A 25,434-nucleotide genomic window follows, 5' to 3' on the forward strand; every position below is an offset into this window, starting at 1 on the left:
TCCCTTTGGCTCAGGTCATGTGGGATAGAGCCCCATGTTGGGATCCCTGCTCATCGGGGAGCTTTCTCCCTCTGCCTCTGCCTGCTGCTCCCCCTGCTTGTACCCTCTGTCAAATAAATAAATAAAATTTTTTTAAAAATGTTTCTTAAACAGTCAAAAAACAACAACAACAAAAACGAGGAACTCCCCAAGGGCCAAAAAACAAAAACAATAGGAGAGACATTTGTTTCAGATAGCTGTAGGTGGGAGATAACACCATAAAGGACCATGTACAGGGAGCAGAATTAGAAGGAATTCCAGAAGAGAACAGGGCAGAGGCAATATTTAAAAAGATAATGGCTGACAGGAACAACAATAAAATAATTGATAATAGAACACTTTTCCCCTACAGAGAGCTTCCTATGCCAGCCACTATTGCAAACATTTTACCTATATTAATTTATTTAGCCCTCACAACAATCCTATGAGATAATAAGCAGTCTTATTATCCCTATTTTAAAGAAAAGGAAACTGAAGGACAACACAGTTGAGCACCAAAAGTGGGGAAGAGCCAATCGTCCAACCCAAATCTCATGTCACAAGGCCACAATGTTTGACTGCGTGACTTCCGAATCTCTAGCACTCCATTCTGTCCATACATAAAGCTTAGCTTTAGACACCCACAGGAATGCAGATTAACTTTTGACTTTGCTTAATCTGGTATGTAATAAAAATTACATGTGCTCAATAAAAACGGGAAAAATTACATATTCTCAATGCTAAAGCAAAGAAATATAAATTAAAACAAGACAAAGGCAGCCATCAAATTTGGAAAAACTCACATATGACACCCAAACTATCTTTAGTATGCCAAATGGCTTTTGAATCTCATTTGATGAATAAACATTAAGGAATATCACAGGCAATGCTGTTCGCCAGCAAAAAAAATCATTTTTGGCAATATCTTTGTGGAATATTTTCCTCTTTCATTTAATTTTTGTCTTTATTATTTTGCAAAAAAAGAAGCGGAAATCAGAAAAACGGAAGTGTTGCTGCTTGAGTTAAGACGGCAGAATAGCAGGGGGACCCTGAACTTGCCTCATCCCTTGAATACAGCTAGATCAACATCAAATCATTTGGAACAGCTAGGAAACTGATCTGATTAAGAAAACAGTCTGCACAATTGGAAGGAGAGAATGTGGCAGATGCGAGGTTCTGAAACGTGAACTGGGGGAAAAGCCGCACTGATGTGAAGTGGAGGAAGCCCTTTCCCTGGAGCGAAATCAGGGAGAGAGGGAGAGTAGGAGAGAGGAGGACAGAGAGCAGCACATAGGGTTCACACAAGACAGCGCAGGGTGGGGATCCCCTGGGTCACACAGGGAACGAATACTCCCCTTCTTGGAGGACATTTAGAGGAGGGCATTTTGCCTCTCCAAGGACAAAAGGCCCACCAAGCACCACTGAGCAGCCATTCAACAGCAGGCCATGGCAGCAAGTGCAGAGGACACATCACCTGGTCACAGCTTTTCATTTTGCTTCATCATAGGCTCCAGGCAGCTACACAGGCATGCAACTGCTTTTCTGGGACAGAATGGTGACAGGCACAGCACTGCAAGGCTCTCTTCGGGGGAGGGGAGCAGGTCCACGCTTTGCCAAGTCCTTTAACATTTGGAGTTTTGAATCACAGCCATTGGCCAGAGATAAAACACTGGAGAACTGTGGGGCCGGGCATGCCCACAGCAGGACACGGACAGGTGGAGAGCAGGGATCGGAGGAAAGCCTGGGACACAGGAGGGGAGATTACAACAATCCTGTGATCTCGCTTTTTCTGTGAGGACCTCCTGAACAACAGCAGCTGTGAGTTCCCTTTCCCAGGGACAAGACGGCAGGGTGATGCCATCTTCCACTCTCCCCCACCCCCCAACCAGCACTGTTGAACCTGAGAGAGAAACACAGCACCTCCAGTGGAGGCTGGAGTCGCTTACACCAAACCCTGTCTGTCTGCTCCTGCAGGCACTTCTTTACTAGGGCAGGTCTGACTGTGAGCCGGTGCAGCGGGCCTCTCCCTCAGAAGAGCAACACAGGCCCCTGCATGTAGCAAATCTACTGATCACAGAGCCCTCCAAAGAGTCAGCTTCAGTTCTGGTAGAAAAAGGACCAGGCTATTACTATTTTTTTTTTTAACTTCTCTTTTCTTTGGAATGAGGCTTATAAGTTTTTTGTGTGTTGGTTGGTTGGTTTCCTTATCTTTTGGATCATGTTTTTTTTCTTTCTTTTCTTTTTTCCTTCTTACTTTTTCTTTAGAACCAGGCTTATAGTTTTTTGTTTGTCTGTTTGCTTTTTTGTTCCTTTTCCTTTTTTCTTGGATCAGACTTTTTTATCTTTTTCTTCTTCTTTTTTTTTTTTAATCAGGCTTATCTTAAACAAATCAAAGCATAACTGGTTAAAGGCCCAAACACTTCCCACTACAAGCAAGGAGAAACTCTGTAGAGGACTGACTTGTGGGAAAGAGCAACCACAACGCAACAGTAGAGTGCACATAGCATCCACCACAAACGCTTCCTGAAGTGCCAGGCCTGAGATACTGAAGGACCCATTCTTAATGTACTATTACTCTCAGGAGCAGGAAACATACCAAGCTTTCATAAAACACAAAAGACAGAAGCCCAGACATACTTACAAGACAGAGAAATTCTCCCCAAAAGAAAGATCAAAAAGAAATCAAAGCCAGGGATTTCCTCAAAACAGATATAAGCAATATATCTGAACAACAGAAGAATACTAGTTGGGCTAGTATTCTAAAAGACCTAAAAACTAGTTAGGCTGAAATAAAAAATGCTATAACTGAGATGCAAAACCAAATGAATGTAATCACAACAAGGATGGAAGAAGCAGAGGACAGACCAGGAGATACAAAAGATGAAATAATGGAAAATAATGAAGCGGAAAAGAAGAGGGAAAGAAAACTATTAGACTGCAAATACAGACTTAGGGAACACAGCAGTTCCACAAAGCACAATAATATCTGTATCATAGGAGTCCCAGAAGAAGAGTGGTGAAAAGGAGGCAGAAGGTTTATTTGAACAAATTAAAGCTGAGAACTTTCATAATCTAGGGAAGGAAACAGGCATTCAAGTCCAAGAGGCACAGAGAACTCCCCTCAAAATCAACAAAAACAGGTCAACACCAAGACCTATCATAGTGAAACTTGCAAAATACAAAGATAAAAAGAGAATTCTACAAGCAGCTAGGGATAAAAGGTCCACAACCTACAAGGGTAAACACATAAGATTAGCAGCAGAGCTGTCCACAGAAACTTGGCAGGCCAGATGAGAATGGCATGATACATTCAACCTGCTGAATGGGAAAAGCATGCAGCCAAAAACACTTTATCCAGCAAGGCTGTCATTCAGAATAGAGAGAGAGATAAAAAGTTTCCAAGAGTGCTCGCTTCGGCAGCACATATACTAAAATTGGAAGGATACAGAGAAGATTAGCGTGGTCCCTGCACAAGGATAACACGCAAATTCGTGAAGCGTCCCATATTTTTTAATCTAGCAAAGGAAACAAGGATTCGTGACCAAGAAGCAGAGAGGACCCCTCCCGAGGTCAACCACGACAAACCTACGCCACATCACGTCATACTGCATTCACAAATATTAGATCCAAGGACAAAGTACTGAAAGCGGCCAGGGCGAAGAAATTTCTCACGTACAGATGCAAAAATATCAGAATAACGTAAGACCTCTCTACACAGACCTGGAAAGAGAGGAAGGGTTGGCAGGGTATTTTTAAGGCTCTATCCGAGAAAAACATGCAGCCAAGGATCCTTTATCCAGCAAGGCTGTCATTCAGAATTGATGGAGAGATAAGGACCTTCCAGGATCGGCAGAAACTGACCAAATTCATAACCACGAAACCAGCCCTACAGGAGATATTAAGGGGGGTTCTATAAAAGTAAAAAGGCCCCAAGAGTGATACAGAACAGAAATTTACAGTCCATTGAAACAAAGACTTTACAGGCAACATGACATCATTAAAATCATCTCTCTCAATAATCACTCTCAATGTGAATGGCCTAAATGCTCCCATAAACGCCACAGGGTTGCAGAATGGATAAAAAGACATGACCCATCCATTTGCTGTCTACAAGAGACTCATCTTGAACCTAAAGATACACCCAGATTGAAAGTGAAGGGATGGAAAACCATTTTTCATGCCAATGGACCTCAAAAGAAAGCTGGGGTAGCAATTCTCATATCAGAAAGATTAGATTTTAAACTAAAGACTGTCATTAGAGATACAGAAGGACACTATATTATTCTTAAAGAATGTATCCAACAAGTGGATATGACAATTATAAATATCTCTGCCCCCAACAGGGGAGCAGCAAGATACACAAGCCAACTCTTAACCAGAATAAAGAGACATATAGATAAAAATATGTTAATAGTAGGGGACCTCAATACTCCACTATCAGCAATAGACAGATCACCTAAGCAGAAAATCAACAAAGAAACAAGAGTTGTGAATGACATACTAGACCAGATGGACCTCATAGATTTATACAGAACACTACACCCCAGAACAACAGAATACTCATTGTTTTCGAATGCACATGGAACTTTCTCCAAAATAGACCATATACTGTGTAACAAAACAGGTCTCAACTGATACCAAAAGACTGAAATTATTCCCTGCATATTCTCAGACCACAATGCTTTGAAATTGGAACTCAATCACAAGGAAAAATTTGGAAGAAACTCAAACACTTGGAAACTAAGAACCACCCTGCTCAAGAATGATTGGGTAAACCAGGAAATTAAAAATCAATTTAAGCAATTTATGGAGACCAATGAGAATGAAAACACAACGGTCCAAAACCTATGGGACACCGCAAAGGCGGTCCTAAGGGGAAAATACATAGCCATCCAAACCTCACTCAAAAGAATAGAAAGATCTAAAATGCAGTTTTTATATTCTCACTGCAAGAAGCTGGAGCTGGAATAGAAGAACAGGTTTAACCCACGCACGAGAAAGCATTTGATCAAGATTAGAGCAGAGATCAATGAATTAGAAACCAGGAACACAGTAGAGCAGATCAAGAGAACTAGAAGCCGGTTCTTTGAAAGAATAAATAAGATCGATAAGCCACTGGCAAGACTTATTCCAAAGAATAGAGAAAGGACCCAAATTAATAAAATTATGAATGAAAGGGGAGAGGTCACAACCAACACCAATGAAATAGGAAGGATCATTAGAAACTTTTATCAACAGTTTTATGCCAATAAATTAAACAACCTGGAAGAAATAGATGCCTTCCTGGAAACCTATAAACTACCAAGACTGAAACAGGAAGAAATTGATTTTTTAAACAGACCGATTAATTATGAAGAGATTGAAGCAGTGATCAAAAACCTCCCCAAAAACAAGAGTCCAGGGCCTGACGGATTCCCGGGGAATTCTACCAAACATTTAAAGAAGAAATAATACCTATTCTCCTGAAGCTGTTTCAAAAAATAGAAACAGAAGGAAAACGACCAAACTCATTCTATGAGGCCAGTATTACCTTGATCCCCAAACCAGGCAAAGACCCCATCAAAAAGGAGAATTACAGACCGATATCCCTGATGAATATGGATGCCAAAATTCTCAACAAGATCCTAGCTAACAGGATCCAACACTACATTAAAAGGATCATCCATCATGACCAAGTAGGATTCATTCCTGGGATGCAAGGGTGCTTCAACATTCGCAAATCGATCAGCGTGATAGATAATACCAACAAGAAAAGAGTCAAGAACCACATGATCCTCTCAATTGATGCAGAAAAAGCATTTGACAAAATACAGCATCCTTTCCTGATTAAAACCCTTCAGAGTGTAGGGATAGAGGGTACATTCCTCAATCTCATAAAAGCCATCTATGAAAAGCCTACAGCAAATATTATTCTCAATGGGGAAAAGCTGGAAGCCTTTCCCTTAAGATCAGGAACACGACAAGGATGCCCACTCTCGCCATTATTTTTCAACATAGTACTAGAAGTCCTTGCAACAGCAATCAGACAACAAAAAGGGATAAAACGTATCCAAATCGGCAAACTGTCTCTCTTCGCAGATGACATGATACTCTCTATGGAAAACCCAAAAGAATCCACTCCCAAACAATTAGAACTTATAGAGCAATTCAGTAATGTGGCGGGATACAGAATCAATGCTCAGAAATCAGTTGCATTTCTATACACGAACAATGAGACTGAAGAAAGAGAAATTAGGGAATCCATCCCATTTACAATAGCACCAAAAACCATACGTTACCTTGGAATTAACTTAACCAGAGACGTAAAGGACCTATATTCTAGAAACTATAAATCACTCTTGAAAGACATTGAGGAAGACATAAAAAGATGGAAAAATATTCCATGCTCATGGATTGGAAGAATTAACATAGTTAAAATGTCCATGCTACCCAGAGCAATCTACACTTTCAATGCCATCCCGATCAAAATACCAATGACATTATTCAAAGAACTGGAACAAACAGCCCTTAAATTTGTATGGAACCAGAAAAGGCCCCAAATCGCCAAGGAACTGTTGAAAAGGAAAAACAAAGCTAGGGGCGTCATGTTGCCGGATTTCAAGCTACACTACAAAGCTGTGATCACAAAGACAGCATGGTACTGGCACAAAAACAGACACATAGACCAATGGAACAGAATAGAGAACCCAGAAATAGACCCTCGGCTCTTTGGGCAATTAATCTTTGATAAAGCAGGAAAAAACATCCAGTGGAAAAAAAGACAGTCTCTTCAATAAATGGTGCTGGGAAAACTGGACAGCTACATGCAAAAGAATGAAACTTGACCACTCTCTCACACCATACACAAAGATAAACTCCAAATGGATGAAAGACCTCGATGTGAGACAGGAATCCATCAAAATCCTAGAGGAGAACATAGGCAGCAACCTCTTTGACATCGGTCACAGCAACTTTTTTCATGACACATCTCCAAAGGCAAGAGAAACAAAAGATAAAATGAACTTGTGGGACTTCATCAAGATAAAAAGCTTCTGCACAGCCAAGGAAACAGTCAAAAAAAAACTAGAGGCAGCCCACGGAGATGGGAGAAAACATTTGCAAATGACACTACGGTAAAAGATTAGTATCAAGATCTACGAAAGAACTTCAAACTCAATACATGAAACAAATAAAATCAAAAAAATGGGCAGAAAGATATGAACAGACACTTTTCAATGAAGACATACAAATGGCTAACAGATTACTGAAAAAATGTTCAAAATCATTATGCCATCAGGGAAATTCAAATCAACCACATTGAGATACCATCTTACACCACTTAAGAATGTGCAAAAAACTGACAAGGCAGGAACAACAAATGTTGGAGAGGATGTGGAGAAAGGGGATCCCTCCTACATTGTTGGAGGGAATGCAAGTTGGTACAACCACTTTGGAAAACAGTGTGGAGGTCCATTAAAAGTTAAAAATTGAGCTACCTGATGATCCAGCAATTGCACTTCTGGGTATTTACCTAAGATACAGGCGTGAGTGAAGAGAGAAGCCATATCACCCCAATGTTCATAGCAGCATTGTCCACAATAGCTAAATTGTGGAAGGAGCCAAGATGCCCTTCAACAATGACTGGATTAAGAAGATGTGGTCCATATATACAATGGAGATATTACTCATATCGAAAAGAGCGATTCCATCAACATTTGCTGCAACATGGACAGCACTGGAGGAGATAATGCTAAGCGAAATAAGTCAAGCAGAGAAAGACAATTATCATATGGTTTCACTCATTTATGGAACATAAGAAGTAGGAAGATCGGTAGGAGAAGAAAGGGAAGAAGAAAGGGGGGGTAAACAGAAAGGGGAATGAAGCATGAGGGACTATGGACTCTGGAAAACAAACTGAGGGCTTCAGAGGGGAGGGGGGTGGGGGAATGGAATAGGCTGGCGATGGGTAGTAAGGAGGGCACGTATTGCATGGTGCATTGGGTGTTATACGCAAGTAATGAATCATGGAACTTTACATCAGAAACTAGGGATGTACTGTATGGTGACTAACATAATATAATAAAAAATTATTATTAAAAAAAAGTTTCCAAGACAAGCAAAAACCAAAGGAGTTCATGAACACTAAAACAGCCCTATAAGAAATATTTGACCCTTTGAGCAGGAAAGGGACTAAAACCAACAAAGAAGAGAAAAGAACAGAGACAATCTACAGGAACAGTGACTTTACAAGAAATAAAATGACACTAAATTTGTATCTATTAATAATTGCTCTGAATGTAAATGGACTAAACGCTCCAATCAAAAGAGACAGGTATCAGAAAGGATTAAAAAAAAAAAAAAAAAGCCCATCAATATGCAGCTTACAGGAGACTCATTTTAGACCCAAAGAAAAATGGAAGTGTTGATTCAATTGACTAACTTTAGTCTCAGTTACACCTAAGTCAATCAAATATACATGCAGTTATAAAGAAAAATGAAAACCAGACACAAAATATTGGAAATAGTTTTAGAAGACTAGGTCTTCAAGAGCAGCACCCCTTATTAGTCTACTGTCTCATTTTTAATTACTCAAGTTTTAACTCACTGTCGGAAAAGGATGATAAAAATAAGGGGACTTGATGCAGCATCTTTCATCTGTCTAACTGGCAGAGATTGTTTAAATGATCCAATGTTAGCAAGGTTCAAGCAACTATCCTATTTGGTAGTAGTATAAGTATAAACTGATATGACCAATTCCAGCAAGCAACCAAGAGCTTTATAAGTGTTTTATGTCTGTGACCCAGTAATTCCACTTTTAGGAATTTAGCTTAAGGAAATAATCAGAAATGCACACAAATATTTCTATGCATGGATACTTATCACAGCAATATTTGTAAAACTAAAAAATGAATGCAACAACAAAAGGGGAATGGATAAATTATCCATTTACATGACTGAATGATATGTAGTCATTTGTTTTCACTGACTACCCACTGACAAATTAATAGATGAAATGATGTCCTCTAGAATTTGCTTCAAATAAATAATTCAAGTGAGGGGGAGTAGGGATATGCATGAAATGAAATTGGCTGAGTTGAGCAATGTTTAAGCTGGTTGATGGATTCATGGGGGTTCACTGCACTATTCTGTATAATTTGTGTATGTTTAAAATCTTCCATAATAAAATAAAATAAAAATCTCCACAAAAAAGTATGGGGAATTTTAGGTTAAAAAACAGGACACAAAACTGATTTGGCAACATGAATCCAAGTTTATAAACCAAAAAAGGTGATATATATACATAGAAATAACATACCAAAACATTTAAGAGTAAGTATCTCTGTGTTACAGGATTTGACTTATTTTTAGCTCTTCGTTTTTTTGGTAACACCCAATTTTTCCTAAATGATCATGGATTAGTATTATAACCATTATGAAAGCTACTTAGAAGTTCAATTCCAATGAAAACAGAACACTCTTAACTCGAAGAATAAAAAAAATAGATGGAACTTCACTTAATTAGTTTGATTTTCTAACTGATCTATCAACCTACTAAATAACAATCTTTATGGGCTCTCCTGCCTAGTCTAAAGTCCAAATTCCTCAATATATAATCCTCTCCATTGGAGCCCCACTTTCCAGTTTCTTTTTCCCCCAACACCCCTCCAGGTAGCAGTATGGAACGGTCCTGACAAGGTGTTTGTCACGTTATACGTCAGGCTTTGTGAATCCAGTTTGGTACGTACACATCTGCTTCTCTCGTTGGATTATCAACTCTGCCAGACATAGACCACAACCACATCCTCTTCTGTATGGCAGTGCCTACAGATCCAATAAAATTCCTAGACATAGCCATAAATTAAAACTGGCAGCACAGATAAAACATTTTCAAGTTTATTTAATCTTTATAAGAAATGAACTCTAGGGGCGCCTGGGTGGCACAGCGGTTGAGCGTCTGCCTTCGGCTCAGGGCGTGATCCCGGCGTTACGGGATCGAGCCCCACATCAGGCTCCTCTGCTATGAGCCTGCTTCTTCCTCTCCCACTCCCCCTGCTTGTGTTCCCTCTCTCGCTGGCTGTCTCTATCTCTGTCAAATAAATAAATAAAATCTTTAAAAAAAAAAAAAAAAAGAAATGAACTCTAAATTATCTCCAGAAACTGAAGATTAATTACCAAATAATAATAACCCCTTTAAAAGTCCTACATTAAACTGTTTTTATTTTTAATAAAAAAATTTTATTTTTAATAAAATAAATAATATTTTAATTTTATTTTTCTTGTTTGAAACTTCCACAACTACTGTTAAAATATTTTTCCTTTTTTTTTTTAGATTTTATTTATTTATTTGACAGAGACAGCCAGCGAGAGAGGGAACACAAGCAGGGGGAGTGGGAGAGGAGGAGCCTGATGTGGGGCTCGATCACAGAACGCTGGGATCACGCCCTCAGCCGAAGACAGACGCTTAACGACTGCGCCACCCAGGCGCCCCCTAAGTAAAAACTTTTTAACTACCTTAGTAAGTTTAGTAAGTACCAGTTTGGGAATTAAATCTGACTTTCAATATCAGTATTATTTTCCAGTGATGGGGATCTTACCTAGCAGCTGTGGCTCTGTGGATGAGCGCCTCTGTTTGCTCTGACAGGTGTGAGGGAAGCAGCAGCTCCACCGGCTGCAGGCACAGTATCCGAGTTTCTAGCTCCAAACGGGAGGCAGAGTCCTGAAAACTATCAAACACGACCTCACCTGTGGCAGGCTGCACTCCCTGAAAACAAAAACACTATGTCACAGACAAAATATTTTTCCCAAGTATAACCTTGACACATTACTTTTTTTCAGATTTTATTTATTTATTTATTTGACGGGGGGGGGGGGGGGAAGCACAAACAAAGGGAGTGGCAGGAAAAGGGGGAGGGAGAAGCAGACTCCCCGCTAAGCAGGGAACCAGATGCAGGGATTGATCCCACGACCCTGGGATCATGATCCGAGCTGAAGGCAGATGCTCAACCAACTGAGCCACCCAGGTGCCCCTAACCTTGACACATTATAAACAAACATAGAAACAGTAAAAAGGATGTACTGTTTAATATGTACTCCATCTCTAGTGTTTGAAAACCTGTGTATTTTCCAAGATTCTTATGTAGGAAGTCAGACTCACCAATACCTAAGCTATGCAAGATGGGATTTTAGAGATACTCTAAGTCTTGAATCCAACAAAGCTGACAGAATCACTCTGACAAGTCCCAAAACCCTTAGTTTCCTCCTCTTGAAGTAGGAATAAACCAGCCTACTTTAATCTTCAGATTACTGCAAGGGTCAAATTATAAAACAAACGTGAATGCTTTATAAACTATACAGTACTGTAAAATTAGCAGCTGTCATCACTGGAAGTAATATGTTCCTAGTAATGTGGCCATCAAAGTAGTAGTAAATTTCTATTTCGTTATATAAAATTAATCAATAAAAGTATAATTTTTGCAAAGAAAAAACAGATAAACTCTGAATGAATCCCAAGTACAGAATTCATCCAGGGAAATAACCATGAAAAGTAAAAGCTACCCCCTATCATCCTAAGCCATAGCAAAGACAAGCTAGAAAAAACCACGGTTTAGAAGAGGCTTTGAAAAGTTAAGCAATCTTGTAAGGCTGCAGGGCAATAAGGTGGTGGAGCCAAGGGTGATATGGCCCCACTCCATAGGCCACACTCTTGTCCACTGCTGATGCTTAAGCAATGCATGGCACTAGTTACCGACAGTTATTAGCTACACTCATCCCTACACTCAAAGACTGCCAACAGAAAGTCAACTGACACAGCCTCTTGGGAAAACAGCATTGAATTTTCTCAGCAAGTCGTGAATATCCACACTCACAGCTCAGCAAATCCTCCCCTCGGTATGTATACCACAAGGCATGCACAAAAAGGTTTCTAACAGCATTCTCTGTACAACCGAAAACTAAAAAGAACCCACATGATCATCAAGAGGAGAATGAATAAAGTATAAATCATAAAATGAAACACAACAAAGCAACGACAATGAAAACACAATTACAGTAACATAGGTAAATAAATCTCATACACAAATAGAAGTCTGTATACAAAAGAAGCAAGATCCAAAAAGAAACACACAATGCTGCAATGATGCACCTGTTTTATGAATTTTTTCTTTTGACTATTTTACAATTTTTTGAATTCCCTCATTTTTGGCTCAAGGAACTTCCTTAATTCTAGCAGAGAGGCCTTCTCTAGTGCCCAGATAGCTGGACTATAGGTATATTAATATACATAAGTAAATTTACTTCCCAATCTACAAACCAAACATTTACAAAAGCTAGCTACAGAAGTTCAAGTAACGAATTTATCAGCCCAATTCCCTTTTGCCTTTTTTAAATCAGAGAAATGGTCTATATTATAACTCCCCCAACATCTATTATGATGTGATATGCGACACTAAGAAACCCAAAGTTAGTCTTTATAAAACTGTGCGCTGCCCAGAGTGAAGGTATAGGGCCTAATTAGCAGTACTATCAACACTAAAACCTTTGATTTTACACTGCCACTATCCAGAAGATAACACCTAGGCAGTGACAGAGGAACATGTGACACTCATCACAACAGGGAAAAACCCAGCAAGAATAGTACTGAGGGGGGAAAAAGAAGAGATCCACTGCAGTCAAACTGAGTTTGAGGAGTGAGGACAAATTCTGAGTGCAGTGCCCAGCAAAAAGGTGGATGCAGGAGGCTGGAGCTCAGGAGAGAGGTGCAGGCTGGGCCCAGAGCTTTGGATGTCTTCAGCCCAAAAGCAGGCACTGAGGACAAGAATAAGACCCAAGAAAACACGCAAGAGGCATTTCTCATTTTCTCATATCCCAATTCATACACAATGGTTAACAATGGCAGCAAGCACTAAGAACTAAGGAGGAATTGTATACTATCAACTCTGTTCTTTAGACTGAGGTTAGGGTAAATATAAAATAGCACGTGACACATGTTAAAGCTTAAAAACAATTAACCTTACTATTTGTAAACAGATCCAATTTGCCTGCGGCTAGATAAAAGGCACTTCTCAAGGATTAAAAAAAAAAAATCATAATTTAGAGCCACCCAACAGTAATGCTAACTCCCTGAGACAAAGGTTTATTGGCTAAGCAAATGTCAAGTTAGCACAGTTATCCAACCAGAATAAGGTTTTAAAAAGTAATTTGGAGGGGCGCCTGGGTAGCGCAGTCATTAAAGCGTCTGCCTTCGGCTCAGGGTGTGATCCTGGCATTCTGGGATCGAGCCCCACATCGGGCTCCTCCGCTGGGAGCCTGCTTCTTCCTCTCCCACTCCCCCTGCTGTGTTCCCTCTCTTGCTGGCTGTCTCTCTGTCACATAAATAAATCAAATCTTTAAAAAAAAAAAGTAATTTGGAGACATCTGGGTTGTAAGAATTTTTGTTGATATTGCAGCTGATTGCAAAAGTTAGAAAAAACAGAGAATTAGCTGTTACTTAGGCAAGGAGTCCTACTTTGGCTTCACCTACAACGGAATGGGGAAGTCTAATAGTTCTGAACGGCACTAAAAAGTTTAAGGTTTTGAGCAGAGTTCAGGTAGGTCTGTAAATGGGCAAATTTATTCACAAATTGCTAGAGGGCAAAATCAATAAAACTATGATTCACAAATTGTACTTCTCTAGAAGAACGACTATAAGTATTCCTATTAGCCAAGTATCATTTCCCCTAATTATTCCCTTTCCTCCAAATCTATATACAACAATCCCATCATCATGTTTAATTTCAAATCCCTAGAGGAAATTTGTAAAACCCTTTACTATCTGTGCATGTGTTGGGTTAGTGTTTTATTCTGCTGTTTCTTATCCATACCCATGCCTATCGCTGTGTCCATCTTGAACCCTAAACTCATAGAGCACATGGACAGAAACTACCTGGATGTCTCCATAGCACAAGAGTGCCAAGTAGCCATATGAGAACATTTTAACTAGTGATTTAACATATAAAATTATAAGGAAAATGTTTTTCTAGTACAATTACTTAAGGGCATACTTCATCAGATAGTCTCATTGTAAACCATACATAAGTACTCACAGAGATACCATGAACATCTATCATCCGTCTTTACCTACAAAGTACTCACCACGATTCCAATGAAAATGTTCCCCTTTTTTTTGTCCTTAATATTTTCCTTAATTTCACAGATACACAGAAGAAAGCTGGTAGAACTATCAGTGATTATCTCATCAACATTTACAGCATCATCCACCTTGACTAAAGGGTTCACATGTAATAATCATTAAAGAAAATTATATGCTACATTCTCGTGAATATTAACTGCTTTCTCCTTCAAAATAATGGTTCATTTTCCCAGACATTTTTGCTCTGCGCAAAATCTTCCATACACCCTTCATTCTTCTGATTTACTCTGATCATAGCTACATGCCTTATCTTCCCTAAGATATGAGGCTTGTAAGGACAGACAACTATTATCTTTTCACTTCCCAAAGGGCCTAGGAGAGTAGCCTCGTGGAAGCTCAAATATTAATCTTCTTTACTTGGATAATGCTAAGACTTGAATCTTTAACAATCCCATAATGCTTAATTCCACAACTCAAAGTATGAATACACTAAAATAGTGTGAATTACTTTCCTCCTTTAAAGTGCCTAAAGCTCTCAAAAATAGCAAGAGAATTTTTAAAACACATGAAAAAAGAAAACCAAAGAAAACAGAAATATAATGCGTGTATGTGTGTATGTATTTGTAGTGAGCCTGTTAATTAAATTCTCAGGGATAAATGCTGATTTGGGACGTTTTCAGAAGTCAATCAGAAAACCACCGACGTAGGCATCAGCAGGTAAGAGCTATAGCAACAGCAAAAGAGAAGCAGGGAGGTGTACCGGTTTAGGAGCAGGCTTCAATAAAAGACTCAAGTTCAGGCAAAAGAAGTGATAAAATTACCAGGTTCTTACAGCCTGATCAGCTTAGAACAGCACAGAACTGTTAATGGTTTGGGGTCTTCTCTGAGTAATAGCTATTCCTATTCATGGTATTATTAGAACAAAATGGTCTTCATAATTTGGGTAGAAGCTAAGCAGGTTTCTAAAAAAGCTGGTTTATAATAAACTATAAAAGAAATATTGCTTTCACACAGTATCTTTTAAGACCTTATCCCTACATTTTTTTTTATTCTGAGACCTGACCCCATCACATAGAAAACATTTTAAAATGCACTTTTGTCCCATTTCATATACAGTTATTTAGGTTTTTTTTATTTTTATTTTTTTTAGAGGTGGGGGTGGCAGGGGGAGGAGAGAGGGAATCTTAAGCAGGCTCCAAGGCCAACACAGAGCCTGACACAGGGCTCAATTTCACGACCTGAGATCATGACCTAAGCCTAAATCAAGAATCAGATGCTTAAACGACTGAGCCACCCAGGTGCCCCTGGTTTTTAAAAAATAGAATTTTATGATTTTGCTATTAGAATCATTTTGCTTCAAGTAATTCATTTGAATTTATGAATAACCATAAAATTGGGGAGCAATCACTGTGCACACTGAGGAGTCTTACACAGCGTGAAAGCTTCACCTACAACCTATTTTCAAAAATAATAAAATTTTGGGGGCGCCTGGGTGGTGTAGTGGGTTAAGCATCCAACTCTTGATTTCAGCTCAGGTCATGATCTAAGGGTCATGAGATAGAGCCCCATGTCGGGCTATGTGCTCAGCACGGAGTCTGCGTAAGACTCTCTCTCCTCTGCCCCTCCCCCCAGCTCTCTTTCTAAAAAAATTATAAGAAATAAAAATAAAAAATAAATAAATTTTTTTTGAAGCTAACAATTAATGAGGATGACCCACTATTATCCTTATAAGCAGTTAACTCTGTGCTAACTTTGTAGTTTTCTTTTCACATCCTGAAGTTAGTAAGCTGTTTCTTCGGGTCTTACATCAGGAAGGTCCAGAGGAGCCTATAGGCCCTAAGCACCTACCCGTTGCCCAGTCTAAGGAAGATGCAACTCAAATCAGTTGCCGACCAGCTATGATCTTTCACCAGGCTCTCTTTTTTTGCTCTTCAAGTATGATAACTCTCCTTTCATAACTGCATTTGAAAATGCTTTTTTTCCAGCCACTACCAACACTTCCCTCTTCACTAGTGCACCAATCAAATGTCAAGGTAACCCGAACGCCTCTTCTCATCAGAAAGGTACCCATTCCAAGAAGAGTTAAATGAAAATGTTATTTAAAACAAAGCCTTTGTAACATTTAAGGAAAAAAATTCCTATTCGAAAAGGATATCTTCTCCAATAAGTGTAGATTTCGTATAAAGAGCAGTCAATTTCCGGGAAAACAGGGAACTTCTGTTGTCCCCGACGGCCTTTAATGCTGCAGTTTCCGTCTGCTTCACGACTCCCACCTTCAACAAAAATAAATACTGAATATCAAACCTGATGGAAATTGTTTCAAAGAAACACATTTGAAGACTTTAAAAGGTTCATTTTGAAACATGTAAAATAAACACATGTGTTCACAAGGTCCAGATGTAGGGCTTAAGTAGTAAGCATTCAAGGAGCTTGTAAGTATGGATAAATCACTAAGAAACACTCTCTAGCACAGAGGGGCTTTTTTAGTTTACCTTAAAATTCTAGTACACTAAAATCTCATGAAGAAATAATGCTAATAATTGTGACACACTTTCATTTCCCAAAGGCCCAATTCCAATTACAACCTACCACCTTACAGAACATGTTTTCACTCTCCGGAAGGGAATCCAATCCCCCGTTTGTGCAAGTCAAAGCCAAAGCTGACCTTATATCCCTTTGCCACGAGGCGGCGTACGTGAACAAACAGTCTGTGAGTAGGTATGCTTGCTGTCATAAAGTTGTGATCTAAATGGCAATAAATATTGAGCTCCCGGGCTGCAATCTAAAAAATTTAAAAAGAGAGTTATCAATAAATTTCTCTTTCAAGAGTCTCTATGTGGTGTTCGCTCACTTTGCTAAAAATCCATCAAGGTATACACTTAAGATCTGTACACTTCTCTGTGTGGTATATCAATAAAAAGTTTAAAAGACATTCCCCATGTAGAAGCCTATCATTTAATCTATTTTTGGCAGTTCCCATGACCTAACCTCAGGGCCAACGTCTGTATCTATAAACGACATGGAAAAATATGACAGGTCTTCTATGCCCCTAGATCTATCAAAACCTTAAAGTGCTGAGCTTTCCCTGCACAAGGACTATTTAATGCACAGAGTGTGAGACTATAAGAGTAAGAATTTGCAACAAAGCACATGCAAATACTGAAAATTAGTAGATACTACCATACATAAATTCTGAAGCTACTTGAACAGAGGGCATCTTTGAGGAAGTGAGAAGAGAACCCCCTGGTCCAGTTAGCTAATGCACAATGCATAAAAAAATGCTGGAATGCAGAACCGGGCAACACCACCTAACTCCCAGCTACCTTCTGGAAAGCACGATGGCTCAGATATTGCCTACTGGAGTCATGGAACTCTCATTCCAACATTCTCACTCCCCTGCCCTACCCATCTCTGAACTGTATTAGTTCCTCACTGAAGGGCCAGAAGACATCAGCCTTTACTGCAGTAAGGCTAAATTTACCACTAGACCTGGAGAGAAGGGGAGAGAACGACATTTCCTTTTACCCCTTTACCTATATGATGCCAACTATGTATCTGTTCCTGTCCTCAGGAAACATGCTGACTCTGCTTCAAAGTCTACCTTCACAACACCAAACACAGCATGATACCACCTAAAGACTACCACTTTCATGCCACAACAGGATTTTAAAAACCGGAAGAAAAGCTGGCTAAGTCTTTACTTCCCATCCATGACGTAAATGCTAGCTGTGCCGCTTCATCACTCTCTGATGACGTCTGATGTCTGATGATATAGACCTAAAATTGTGGCATCATCACAATCACGCAGGACTCCAACAGAACATTATCAGCAATGCCTTCCCTAAACCTGCCCACTAAATACTCATATTCACTTCCAACCTTAACTTCGGCCTACATCAAATACTTCAAAATTAAATACAATATCAACTTAGCCTAACAGAGCAAGATGACTGACATACAAAGAGACTGTAAGACTTCAAACACCTTCTGCAGGTGCTGGAAGTTGATGTGCTCTTCCACTGGGATGTAACTACCTTTCAAGCTATCAAAATTTATAAACTCAGAGTAAACAGGCCATCTGAAAATTTTTTCCTACTTGAGTCTTCATCAGGAAACATAAATATTCACATGATTATGGTTCATTCACTATCTGATTCATCCAATCGCCTTGCAATGGATGAAAGTTACCGGATAAGAACCATGAGAATAGGCATGACATTCCATAAGGGGTCCCCCACTGGCCTAGCACTCCCCAAGTTCATCTGTGCTTATTTATAGTTTTTACTTTAAATGACAGCATTTTAAAAGGCAACTGATCAGGGGCGCCTGGGTGGCACAGTGGTTAAGCATCTGCCTTCGGCTCAGGGCGTGATCCCGGCGTTGTGGGATCGAGCCCCACATCAGGCTCCTCCGCTATGAGCCTGCTTCTTCCCCTCCCACTCCCCCTGCTTGTGTTCCCTCTCTCGCTGGCTGTCTCTATCTCTGTCAAATAAATAAATCTTTAAAAAAAAAAAAAAAAGGCAACTGATCACACTGGCTCTCTTATAAAGTCATAAAATGAAACCAAAAACTCGGAAAATATTTAAGGCTGGACAAGAGAAACATGAAACGGTGTTTGAAAAAATAGCTTACCTCTGCATCTTCCCCAAAGAATCTATATTTATATCCACATTCCACACACAAAATTGCATCTTTCTGCTGCTGCTTCAGTTCTATGTATTGTAATTCTAAAGGTGTATAGATGCTTTTGGTCCGTTTGTTAGATGGTTTAGGATCAGAAGTTTTCTGTAAATTGTCATTCCCCGTGTGTGATGATCCAAAAGGACTGAGATCAGAAAGTGCCTTATCCTGGCAACCGAAAGATTTTCATAGTTTAAAAAGTATTAACCGTAATAATAGTTTTCAGAAAGAGAGAGAATGCAAATTTGGCACAAACCTAACAATTGGTGAATCTAAGTGAAAGTTTACAGGAATACATAGTATATCCAGGTAAACATTTTTGCAGGTTTGAAATTTTTTTCAGAGTCAAAGACTTAAAAAAAAAAAAAAAAAAAGCCAAACTAAACTATTGTATAATTATTTAAGCAAATTTTAAAAGCCTAAACACTTTAAAGTTTTATACACCTCCTTTTAAATTTTATTTTATTAAATCTATCGTAATTAACATTTTTCCTTTCCTTAATTATTCCTAGATGTGTAAGGCACAAAAAGTGAGCAGGCATGAATGTCTCTCTCTCAACAGTAGGTAAAACCACTTTCAATAAGCATGACATCAGCTAAACCTACACTTAATGTTTCAAATTTCCAAACGCAGTCTAAAAGACAGTACATTCCACAAATCTTGATTACAAGAAAGAAGCATGATTTTTTTTGGTAAAGAGATATGACAGAGCTTTCGCAAAGTATAAAGCACAAGGTCATATTTCAACATTACTATTCCTGCTAGCCTTCCCTGCAGGTGTGAAAACCATAACTAATTCCAATTTAAAGCTTTGGGCAAATTCCTTGCTTGTGAGACTTATTTATATAAAAAGTAAAATGAGACAAATTTGTAGGATAAATCCGACTCCTAGCTGTCACGGTGTCACTGCCATCACCTAAAAATTTATTAGCTATGCCTTGAATTAAAAATATGGCCTAAAAGGGGTGCCTGGGTGGTTCAGTCAGTTAAGCATCTGCCTTTGGCTCAGGTCATAACCTCAGGGTCCTGGGACTGAGCTCCCTGCTCCATGGGGAGTCTTCTTCTCCCTCTCCCTCTGCTGTTCCCCCTGCCCACTTGTGCTCTCTGGCTCACTCTGTCAAATAAATAAACAAAATCTTCAAAAAAAATAGAGAGAGATAGCCTAAAAGACTAGTGATCAGGGGTGTCTGGCTGGCTCAGTGAGAAAACCGTGCAATTCTTGGTCTTGTGGTCATGGGTTCGAACCCCATGTTGGGTGTAAAGATTACTAAAAAAATAAATAAATAATCTTTAAAAGACTAATGATCTGGGGTGCCTGGGTGGCTCAGTCGTTTCAGCGTCTGACTCTTGATTTCGGCTCAGGTCATGATCTCAGGGTCCTGGGAGGGAGCCCTGCATGGGGCTCTGGGCTCTGCACTCGGCAGAGAGTCTGCCTAAGACTCTCTCCTTCCCTCTCCCTCTGCCCCTCCCCCACTCAAATAAATAAATCTTAAAAAAAAAAAAGACTAGCGATCAGCAGGGGAAGAGAAGAAAAAAAAAGAAATGTCCTATATGGCCAAAGGAGAGGACCTTGGTCCAAGGGAAAACCCAGCAACACGTACTTTACAGTTGTGTTTAAAAATCTGGCTTAGCTGAGGGGTGCCTAGGTGGCTCAGATGGTTAAGCATCTGCCTTCAGCAGGTCATGATCTCCATGTCAGGCTTCCTGCTCAGCAGGGAGCCTGCTTCTCCCCCTGCCTGCCACTCCCCCTGCTTGTGCTCTCTCTCTCAAGTGAATAAAATCTTAAAAAAAAAAAAAATTTGGCCTAGCTGAAATAGTAAGTAGAGATGTAAATTATGTGAATAGTGTAGCCCAGCAAATTTCCAAAGATCAGCAATGAGATGTGAGGTGTGGGGAGGTGGTGCAACAGAAAAGCAGGTAAATGTATCAGATGAGAGAATACATTTGCTTTTAACTTTGATGGATCTCATTTGTTTCCATGCCTTTTATGTAAAATCCAGGAATACTACATATTGTAACACTTAATCCATACTTGAAGAAAATACATTACCTAGGGGGGAAAAAGTTCTTACTTTATGCTTTACTCACATATGGAATGAGAGTAGGCATGCAGAAAAAAATGTATACTAACAAGTCAATCTGAATATTTGAGTATTAAGCTTTTTTTTTTTAACCATTTGGGTGGAAATACTTCCCAGAATGTTAAAATGGGAATTTCAAAACCTATCAAGACTTATGGGGTTGTTGACTCCCACACTAATGATACTAGACATTAGACCCTGGCCATTTAATTTCACTTAGCAGCTTTTTATCAGTCATCTGTGTCCTTCCATGCCATCAGTCAGCTATCTCCTGTAATGATGTCCATGTACTACACTTCTAGGTGTCCCTTTTAACTGGTGACTTCTAATGTGCTGTGAATCAGAAATACCAAAGTGGTCATTTTATGTATAAAGGAATAGTAAACTAGCTTTCATGAAGCCCTAGGATAAACTCTCCAATTAATAAAGTGAGCTTTAACAGACAAACGTTTTGATATCTCTATTTTATGACCACCACACTCAGGTGAACGGTTTCTAAGTATTAAAAGAGATTAAAAATAAAAACAAAAACATCTTTTTTCCTGATGACCTACGATAAGTCAATGGATCTCAGCTGGAGGAAGGAGGAGTTCACAAACCTGGATTTTGTGGGAAGGAGTATAAACTTCTGAAAATTACATACAAAATTATGTTGGTGTGCGTATTTTTCTGATTAAAAACCCACAGCTTTCGGTCCATAGCTTTTTAAAAATTCATAGCTTTTCATTTAAATGACTCAAAAAAAAAAAAAGGGAACGATTTCTCTAATTCAATGGCTCTCAACCATGGCTACACATTAAAATGAGGGCTTTTAAACAACATTCATACTCAGTTCCTTGCAAAGTATGATTCTGAAGAAAAGTTTTTGTTATCAGTTTAAGTTCTCCAGGTGATTCTAATTTAAAGCAGGGCTGAGAACCACTGCTCTGAATTGTAGATGTTAATGACGGAACAAAAGTTAAATTCCCTGATTTTGCAATGCTGAAAAACATTAATATATCATATAACAGTGGAAGTAAAGAGCCATATATATTCGGTTTGCCTTCAAACTTATTTTATATCACCAAGTTTTCAACTAAAAGCCTCAAAACCCATATATGCTGTCTACGACTTTCCATCATGGTAACTGTAAGGAGGATTATAAAACTTGTGCTTGTATTCATTTGTAAGAATCCCCCCAAGCCAATGATTCCTAACCCAGGCTATACATCAGAATCACCTGGGAGGCTTTTGTTTTGTTCTGTTTTAATACAAACCAATTCTTCCCTCGTGAATACACAGTAAATCAGAATCTCCCTGGACTTAAAAAAATAAATAAGCTAAAATGCAAAAGCTCCCGCAGCTAATTTGGATGATTAGCCGAGTTTAGGAACCACTACCTTGTGTGAACCCACAGAACCTAATGGCACCTCAGAACCTACTGATCTGAGAAACTGGATATTCATCTACAGAACACATACCTTTTGACTAATACGAGATTTGGAATCTTCGCAAGAAACTGCCTTCTTTGCACGTAGATGATTGATATCATCAAAATCAGTACATTTTGGTAGAACTGCAAATCTCTTCTGAGGAGGTTCTGTCTGGACTCTCTTTTGAGGAAGGGCAGAATCGCAGCAGAATTCTTTCAATTTTTCCAGAGACTTTAAAACACTCTTGGTCCTCAGAGATTTCTTTGGCTCTAAGTTAGCAAATCAGAAGAAAATATAACAATGGTATTTTGTTCTCATTATGTCAATTCATAAGCAAGGTAGGATTTTTAAAGAGGGAGCTTCTCACTAAAGCAATGACTCTAACTACAAAGTGATAAGGAAATAAAGAAACATTTGTGTTTAGGGTAAAGACAGCATACTGAAACACACATGTAATTTCACTTGGTCCTAAAACCCCATTACAAACTACAGTAGGGTTTTTTTCTTTTTCTTTTTCTTTTTTTTTTTTAGATATAAGCACATAAGGAGAAAAGGAGGTGACAGGTGAAACAAAAAATCTGAAAGTAGAAGGAAAAATAGGTGAATAATAACCAATTTAGCACACCTGAAAACTAAATTCTAAACCAGTAGTGAAGAAAACGAAGAACCAATACCATTTACAACACAAAATGCTTAAGGCTGAGAAATCAGGACAGCGGTAGAATAGGTAATAAAGGGAGGTTCTGAAATAAAGACGACTGGTTCAAAACAAGTTGATCCCTAGACCCCTAAACCACTCCAAGCTCAAGGGCCAGCTGTGCTTCCTCCACCTCAGCAGAGAACTGGAGGTTTCTCTGGAAAAAGTAAGACACGCATAGCTTAGATGGAGTACTGTGCCTGAGCCAGAGGAATAATGGGAATAGGGGCTTACTATAGACTGAGAAACCCGGCGTCTTCCTCATGAGCTCTCAGAGCACGGGCAGCCAGAGCTCCCCGCTCCGGCCAGAGCAGGGAAGACTCCAGACCAGGGAAACTGATCAGCTTAATGGAAAAGACCTAGAGATACTGACCCCAGGGCTTCACCAAGGAGGGCAGATAACCACCCTGCCCCAATATACCCGCTTTCCTGCCTCCACAGCTTTACTCAACGCTATTCTTTTTCCCTGAAACGTCCTTTACCCCAATTTCCATGTCAAAAATCAAACTCATTCTTCAAGACCCCTTTCAAAACTACTTTTCCATGAAACTCTTGCTAACTCCCCTGGCTTAAAATCATCTTTTGTCTGTGTTCCTATAACAAGATCACATTTCTCCACGGCAGTTATCAGAGTCTGCCCTCTGGCAATTATTCATAAGCAAGCAATCCATAAAAGAAAGAAAACTATCATTTACTGTCTACTATCTACTATATGCCGGAATACATTATCTTTCACTTTAGGATAATACTATTAGGCACTATTAAATATAATGAAAAAGGACTGCTTTTATCACCTTTTACCTTTCCTATTAAAGCAAAGAAAACAAAACAAAACAAAACTCTGAGGGCAAGAGTTGTGTTTTGTCCATTCCTAAGAGTTCAAAACTTTTCATAGTTATATTTAATTATATATTTTTATACTTACATTTAAACCTCTTTTCACATGTAAATTGTACCTTATCTCCAGCTAATCTTGTAGCTGGAATAATGTGTATCTGAATCTCTTTCAAATTACTCTCCCCTCTTCAAAAGTATTCTATAGGTGTGTATACTATACAAGGACTTCCCTCCTATGGATATTAAAACACTTTCCCGGGATGGAGGTAGTTTACAAATCTTGGGATTGTACTCATAAAAGTCTGAATTTGTTTATACAACATTACAATAATGCTTGCTTAAGTAGCACTATACTATAAGCATTAAGATAATGAATATTTGTATTTATCAAAATACTTCTGAGATAGTTCTATATTATGTTTATCTGTAACACAAGAATATTAATAACATAAAAAGTCGACTCTGAATTTTGACCCATGTAGGAGATTTCTATCAAAGAAGGCCAAATATACATATATCCCATCCCATTTGCTCTTCCTACAATGTGATATCAACACTCCTACACTGAGAGGTGGGATCGATGTTCCCTCCCTTTGAACAAAGGCAGACCTTGTAACTAACTCGACCAACAGCGCAAGTTATGTTACCTTCTGAAGCTAGATCTTAAGAGTCAATATAGCTTCTGTCTTACTCTCAGGGTGCTCATCCTTGGAGACTCAAGCTATGAGGAAATCAAACTAGCTCACAGAGAAAGACCAGTGGTGTGCTGGATGAAGCCAGTTGATATTGGCTTACTAGAGGCAACTGTTAAAACTTTAAGAATTTTGGGGGCGCCTGGGTGGCTCAGTCGTTAAGCGTCTGCCTTTGGCTCAGGGCGTGATCCCAGAGTCCTGGGATCGAGCCCCACATCAGGCTCATCCGCTGGGAGCCTGCTTCTTCCTCTCCTGCTCCCCCTGCCTGTGTTTCCTCTCTCACTGGCTGTCTCTCTCTCTGTCAAATAAATAAATAAAATCTTAAAAAAAAAAAAAAAACTTTAAGAATTTTGTGAGCCAGTTGTCAAACACAGCCATGATTACAAATTAGATTACGTAAACTTACAATCAAATTGTATTAAAAACAAAGGCAATACTCAAACCTCATCATTTTTTAAAACTGTTACTACATTTCACTATTACCTATGTCTTTTTATTTTATTACCTATGTTCTAGAGGTTGTTAATGTCCATTTTTTTCCACGTGGCAGAAATACTATATAATAATATGCTACTGCTACTGTGCATTCCTTTCCCAACTCTAGAAAAATCAAACCCTAGGGACAGAACTAACCTTCTCTTCCAAAATTTAAAAACAATCCTTAAAAAGATCAAACTGAACCACAAAGAATTTAACTGCATGCCAGAACAAAGTCCAACATTCTTTAAGGAAACACAAAACCCAACACGTAATAACACAGAATTCAAAGTACCTATGATCCAAACAATTACTTACTAGACATGAAAAAAGCAGGAAGGAACAGTCAAGAGATACAGACCCAGAAATGACAGAGATGAGAGAATTACCAGATATGGACATGAAAACATATTATAAATATGTTCCACATAA

At 39.0% G+C, this 25,434-nt stretch overlaps 1 protein-coding gene and 1 non-coding gene across 6 annotated transcripts in view; one reads left to right on the forward strand and one right to left on the reverse strand.

Moving 5' to 3' along the window:
* MSH3 (mutS homolog 3) overlaps nt 1–25,434 on the reverse strand; it is a 187,935-nt gene that overhangs the window by 158,011 nt on the left and 4,490 nt on the right. For all 5 annotated transcript variants that reach the window (XM_008711037.2, XM_008711036.2, XM_040622135.1 and 2 more), the window contains exons 3-8: nt 22,348–22,568; nt 18,758–18,973; nt 16,791–16,907; nt 16,281–16,398; nt 14,128–14,273; nt 10,593–10,759 (exon numbers count right to left, since the gene is read on the reverse strand). In XM_008711037.2, coding sequence (XP_008709259.2) covers nt 10,593–10,759; nt 14,128–14,273; nt 16,281–16,398; nt 16,791–16,907; nt 18,758–18,973; nt 22,348–22,568 — 985 coding nt within the window. The remainder of the gene's footprint in view (nt 1–10,592; nt 10,760–14,127; nt 14,274–16,280; nt 16,399–16,790; nt 16,908–18,757; nt 18,974–22,347; nt 22,569–25,434) is intronic.
* LOC121100875 lies at nt 3,423–3,529 on the forward strand. The gene has a single exon (XR_005832657.1). It is a non-coding gene; the product is annotated as a U6 spliceosomal RNA (small nuclear RNA).

This window comes from Ursus maritimus, unplaced genomic scaffold (assembly GCF_017311325.1).
Source record: "Ursus maritimus isolate PB19 unplaced genomic scaffold, ASM1731132v1 scaffold_5, whole genome shotgun sequence".
NCBI lineage: Eukaryota > Metazoa > Chordata > Mammalia > Carnivora > Ursidae > Ursus > Ursus maritimus.